This window comes from Solanum stenotomum, chromosome 8 (assembly GCF_019186545.1).
Source record: "Solanum stenotomum isolate F172 chromosome 8, ASM1918654v1, whole genome shotgun sequence".
NCBI classification, from domain to species: domain Eukaryota; kingdom Viridiplantae; phylum Streptophyta; class Magnoliopsida; order Solanales; family Solanaceae; genus Solanum; species Solanum stenotomum.
This window is the reverse complement of record NC_064289.1, coordinates 55,067,141-55,073,523: the sequence shown is the minus strand read 5'-3', so window position 1 is coordinate 55,073,523 and position 6,383 is coordinate 55,067,141. Positions and strand designations below refer to the sequence as shown.

At 36.5% G+C, this 6,383-nt stretch overlaps 1 protein-coding gene across 1 annotated transcript; it reads right to left on the bottom strand.

The window, feature by feature from the left end:
• Positions 1-495: 495 nt before the first annotated feature.
• On the bottom strand, positions 496-6,054 carry LOC125873177 (ERBB-3 BINDING PROTEIN 1-like). Its single transcript, XM_049554067.1, has 10 exons — positions 5,917-6,054; positions 5,714-5,833; positions 5,271-5,355; positions 5,012-5,161; positions 4,655-4,808; positions 1,842-2,057; positions 1,600-1,736; positions 1,405-1,496; positions 1,084-1,266; positions 496-739 (listed from the first exon to the last, which is right to left on the bottom strand). Exons 2-10 carry the CDS (start codon positions 5,802-5,804, stop codon positions 675-677), a joined length of 1,173 nt encoding a protein of 390 aa, XP_049410024.1. The 5' UTR covers positions 5,805-5,833; positions 5,917-6,054; the 3' UTR covers positions 496-674.
• Between the last annotated feature and the right edge of the window lie 329 nt (positions 6,055-6,383).

Sequence of the window (6,383 nt, the reverse complement as noted above, 5' to 3'; positions counted from 1 at the left end):
TGAACCCACATAAAATTATATATACCCACAACCTACCCCGCATTAACTTTTGAGAAACCCACTTTGACTTGCTCCGTATCCCTCCCACCCCGCATAACCTCAAATCCGCTCCGCATAGCCTTAAACCCACCCCGCCCCATTACCCTACTCAGTGTTGACCTCCTAGTATTTCTTGCCTCTACAAAAACAATCACATGGTTATAAACTCCAAGCTCCTCAAATCCACTACATTGAATATGTTGTATTTACTTATTGTTTTCTAAGGTGGCCTTTGCATAGTAGAAAAGTATGTTGTATTTACATTACTTGTATGCTTGAGTAATGAGGAATAACAACTTAGGTACCAAATAACTCTGCCCATCAAAGCTCTATTGCCTCCGCTGAAACAAGGGCATCGGTCTCATACCACTTCATTGACCGCCAAGTCACTGCCTTGAGCAACTCTCATCTATCCTAGTACAAAAGTAAAAAACATTTTCTTGAAGGTTTGGATCATAGAGCATTGGAAACCCCATTTAACATGACAAAAGTCTTAGGACAAAGGACAACAACAAACTACTGCTGCCCATTGTCCTTTCTTGTATATAGAGAAAGGCCGCAAGAAAGATCCAAAACCACCTCAGTAATCCCAACATCAAATATAACAATGAACCAAATAGTTCTTGGAATTGAAATCAAGATTCAGCAACATTTGGTTCGCCTTCCATAGGCTCAGCTTGAGATGATTCACCTTTCTTGCCTGCCAGTCACAAGATAGTAATAATGAGAATTCAAAGAATTTACTACAACACCACCTCAATCCTCAGGTAAGGCAACTAGAGAGGTTCTCCTTATAATCTGTTGGCTAAGGCGACTCCTATAAAAGATTATACATAAAGTAACCCACTAACGTGGGTGAAACTCAGTCTCAACTAATTGATACTTTTCCTACACTGAAAGCAGTTATTGTCATATCGTCCAATGTTGTTCTGCAAGTTTCTATGATATTTTACTACAGTTATTATCTCCAAGGTCGCATTTGTTTCACAAAGAATTTAACACTACATTACTTCAGTTATTTTTCAAATGCTTTGTTGAACTTACCTTTCTTTTTCTTGCCGCCACCTTTCTTCTTGGTCTTTATGGGAAGAGCTAGCCAGGTCTTAATTTCAGGTTCATCTTCAATTGTCTTCGCAGGTGTCAGCTCCTGAAGAGCATGAGATGTGATCCTATCTGACCCGTTAGGCATCAATAGCACTGTGAATTTTATGTGAGCAACCAAATCACCTGCATATCGTTATAAGAAAAGGTATAAAATACAAGCTATATTATTTGGAGAATGGCATTTGTGTGAGAATACAGAAAAATAATGGCGCTCCTTAAGCATGGTGTTATGTTATAGAACAGGGCTAAAATAGTACGGACCAGGTTTCTCATGTAGAACAGGATACGGCTGCAAAAGATCATGGTTAACACATTCAACTAGTCCCAAACGAGCTCTTTTCTCCTCCAAATCCCTGTTCAAGTTACGCAGAACAAGGATACAAAATTGATAATCATAAAACAAGTACATTTATTACACACATCGTTAATAAAGAAAACATTGAAAATCAAGATGACCTTGCTGTAAATGGCATGATAGGGAACTTCTGACTGATTTCACTGAAGATAAACCTAGACGCTTTCATCTTCAGGTTGTAGCTTTTATCTACAGCTCTCTTGTAGATGGTTGTTTGTTTCTCATCCAACAACTTTGGCTGTAAAATTTCGGATGGCACAAGAAAGTAAACATTTGTGACATTTTCAATTGATAAGTTTTGGTTTCCATGTAATTTCCAGGCATCAAAGTTTCAACATTTTACCTTTCCTTCACCGGTGCTTGTAACAATGTCAATTGAATAGACGTCATTCTCCTCGAACTCTGCATCATCTACTCTGGTATCAGGATTAGACACACTTAACACAACTTTGTTTCCGTCAATCACAAACTGTTTCATTTGATGGCTCAAAACACCCTCAACGATCTTGCAGTCATATGCTGCAGCAACTTTCTGAATAGCCTCTGTTACATCCGAGTTCTGCAGCATCAAAGAAACTTAGCAACAAGCATTTAGAGCACTGGAAGTATGACACTAGTAGCGCTATAAGAGAACTATTGGGATGAACTGTCAAAACAACTAGGTATAAGATGAAAGGCATGCTATCATTAATCCTTAACATCAATCCACCACCTATTTAGTATTTTCAAAACACTCAAACAGGACCAAGGCATAAACACATAACTCACACAAGCATACTGAGGCAACTAGGAATAGGCGATAACAGCAAAAGACATTTAACTTCTAACTCATAAGATGGGGAACTTCTCTCCTATAAATCTTCTTTGCAACCCTAGACCTCTTCTAACTAAAACCTTTACTAAACCAACTATACAAGTCCAAATCTTGCATAAAAGTTTGCTAATAAAATATTAAGTATAATCTTCCTCTGTGAATATTATGCCTCATATGTTACTGTGCAAAGCAGTGTGGCACCCAAAGCTTCCAATCCCGGATCTGCCACTAACTTGAAGTATAGGAATTGGGGAAAATTGTTAGTTCGTTGGCAATGACTATATGAGAAGTATGATTCACTATAAGTAAATTGACGGAGCATATTTGAAGTAGTAATGAAGTTGAAACATACCTACGAGGATGAGATTTCTCACAACCTTAGAAATTAAGAACCTTGAGAATATTGGGTTGTTTAGCAAAAAGTTACTTGGCCAAATTGAATTTTCTGGAGATTAGATAAGTATTGATTTCATTATTTGATGTAAATTCAGTTACTAGTTGTTGTTGGCAAGCGTACAAGTTGCCCTTTCTAGGAAGAAAGAATTTTTGAGTGAGTTAAGACTTGGTTCATACTAAAGCTCTTTCCTTACAAAGTCATAACCATAAAGTGTTTGATTAAATGTTCCTTAAGGTTAGTGTGAGTTTAATTGGAATGAGTGAGCTCACACTGCTTATCATTGGATGAGTCTATCAAGTGCTCTATGTTTACTTCCTTTGTTTATCCACGTGACCAAGCCATAATGTAACCTTATTCGCTAGACTAATACAGTACTTAATTTTGGATGCATAATGTCAACTGGCTAAACCCTTCATGTTGACCAGTGATTCATTAACCTGTTTACAACTGACTAATAAGGAGTAATAAAAGCAACACAATAGTACTTCTGTGATTCTAAATGCTAAATTATGTAATGTAACTATAAAAATGTGTGGTTGCTAAGATTATGATAAGTTAAAATGTTGAAACTTCAATGCATACTTAAATAAATGGTAAACTGTATAAAGGATTACGAGTAACCATATAAGGGTTACTAATTTTGTCATAAATAGGCACAACATAAATAGTAACCATGCAAAGGGTTACTAACGTTGCCGCAATGAGACATAACATGAATTAACGAATAGTGAACAAATAAAGGGTCACAAGCAGCCATACAAAGGGTTGCTAATATAGCTGTAACAAGGCACAAAATAAAGGGCCACAAATAACCGTATAAAGGGTTACTAATGGGGCACAAGAAAAGTTCAGTCGACCAAAGCAACTTCAAAGAAAGAGAAAAGTATGATCTAATTAAGCTACAAGTTTTAGTGATTGGTTTCCTGTTTCACGTGGTACAATACTTTAGGATGAATTATGACTTGCTTCCTCTCTTATCCCTTCATTACCCACGTGCTTTTATTCAAGATCGCATTGTGACTTTAGTGAGGAGAATGTTAAGACTCATCGAGTACTACTAACAAAATACTAACATTCTCTTTATGGATCCTACACTGACCCAGGTTTCATAGACGAGCAGACTACGAGTTAATCTATGACATTTATCCACTATTTGTTTTGGGGATTAGCCAGATAATCTGTATCTTGTGCACTCCCCTTGGTACTCCAGTAGAGGCTTCATAGACGTGTTTTCAATACTTTCTAGTTGTTCACAGATTTCAATATATTTTTTGGATTATTTAAGAGTTGTTGCAGCAAAGTTTTTTTTATCCAAAAGTTCAAGTCATTATTTCTTTTTACAGGCACTAGGGGTTATGTACTGGTTAGCAGGAAATGGATCATCATCGACGTATCATTTTGCTGTACCTACTTTTCAGAAAAATAGAGGAAACTATTTTATAGTCACAGAGAAATCGTCAACTTGGATCTCAAGCTTAGGTCATCAGTAAGCCGTATCTGTGGTTCATTCATATGACCATATTCATACAAATTGGTAATACAATGCCCTTACCCACATATTCACCACATTCCTTCTATGTAATCAAACCCACCTAAAACAAATTTTCTCATACCCAAAACTCTTCGATGTACAACTCGAAAATCAATCATTTCAAAAGACAAACTAAGCTTATCACTTTAGAACAATAGATAAAACAATATTTTCAGGCGAAACACAGAACTAATCTTTAGCAACCGAGACTTGACCGGCATTGACACTTGTGGTCTGCGCAAAGCAATGATAATTGTTATTGAAAACCATCCTATCCATGTAAGTGGTAGACTAGTGGTGGCTGAAGTTTGAAAAGCGCAACTTGACACAGGATAACTTCTCCCAATATCCTTCATTACATAACATCTTATATACTACCATGCCAGAATAAACAAAATTTAGATTAAGCATTACCTTCCTTCCTGGTCTTACAAGCCTCAGAGCAACTTCAGCAGCTGTATTAGCAGCCGCAAGAACATCAGCAGCTCTACCAGTAACAGGTCCTCCCTGGACCACATGTGTATGAGCAACAACAGCAATAAAGCCATCTATATGACACCCCATATCACTGCAAAAAAGTAAACCATGACTTACTCGTACAAAAGCTTATCTGATTCTACAATACACTTGGGAGAAAAAAAATAGCTACATGATAAACAGTTCTTCAATTTTGAACTCAGTCAAATTTCACACTTCTCTTTCCTACCACGCACAAGTCACAACCATGGCAAGAGATTAAATCACCTTAAAGTGCTCTAAACTATTTCTTACATTTTCACCAGATCACCTTCTTCCAATATTGTCTCATCACTAGACAGTGGAGAAAAATGGCAGACGGTATTGTTAACTGAAATGCAGGTTGGGAATGCCACACCTCTCTCGATTTTCTTCTTCACATTCTTGTACATATTCCCTGTTTGCCTGTACCAGAATTCACTCATTAAATCAACAGCTCAACATCACATACGTCACACGCAATTCTGAAATAAAAGATCTGTTAAGAAGACATCAAAACAAGCAAAGTTCATACTCTTTGATAAAGGCATCTCCTTTTTCACAAAGATCAACTATCTTTGCTTTTGGTTTGCATTCAGACACCACCAACTGCAGAGCCTCTGCAAAATTAATATAAAAAATTTAACACCCTCTTTGTTACAGTTAATATTGTATCATTACTAATCGAGTACATTCTACGTATCTTTAAAAACTAAAGACAATGAAATTCAAAAATCTTTCCAACTTTCTTAAACTCCATGCCAAGTAAAAACAGACAAACAAATTGAAATGCATGGAGTACAAAAGTTCCAAACATCAGTAGTAAATTTTCAGTTATCAGATAACCCCATTTTCAGGGGAACACTTTACAATCCAAAAAATCAAAAGGGGTATCCAAAAAACATGTAAAGATTCTATTTTTAACACAAAAAAGAAGCAGAAAATGACAGAAACGAAAAGGGGTTGTAGAATATTAACTGTTGACGATTTCAGCAGCACCCTTATACTTAGTAACAACCTCAGGACTTGTCAGATCCAACTCCTTCTCTTCTCTCTCATCATCCGACATAGTTATCAAATGGTTCAAGTTTTACACAGCTGAAAACACAGAAAAAAAACCAAGAAAGAAACGTTACAAAGAGTGAAAAGGGTGACTGAAAAAGCAATGAAATTACACATACACTTTGATTTCTTGATTGAAGGAAATGGAGGCGAAAAGGGTCGAGCTAGGGTTTGGACTGTGTTTTTTTTTGAGTTGGGAAATTTTATGGAGAGACAAGTGACAACGTGGTGGTTACGTGGCATTACATGGGTCCCACTAAGAAGATATTGATATGGTGACGTGGATCATAATGTGTCAATATTTGGGGGTGTTTTAAGGTTACAACAATTTTATTATTCCTATACACATGTTTTGTTTGTAGCCCTTTTGCTTCTTGGATTGAAATTTAAGTGACTGTATTTATTCCTTCGTCCTTAATCAAAAGGTTTCGGGTTTGAGTTCTCTTAAATATAGAGTTGCTTTTGTTAGGATCACTTTAACCCTCATTATGGGATTTCTCAGCACGAATCTGAATTTAGTCGGACTATACTATAGATTTCGAACATCGGATTGGGAAATCAAAAAAAGAAAGAGTGAATTTATTAT

Excerpts from the sequence above, each read along its gene's own strand:
- LOC125873177 (XM_049554067.1), bottom strand. The coding sequence starts at position 5,804 with ATGTCGGATGATGAGAGAGAAGAGAAGGAGTTGGATCTGACAAGTCCT. Across the intron at positions 4,809-5,011 it reads GAAGGTGATCTGGTGAAAAT|TGATATGGGGTGTCATATAG; the intron begins GTAAGAAATAGT and ends ACTTTTTTGCAG. Across the intron at positions 740-1,083 it reads TGGCGGCAAGAAAAAGAAAG|GCAAGAAAGGTGAATCATCT; the intron begins GTAAGTTCAACA and ends TGTGACTGGCAG.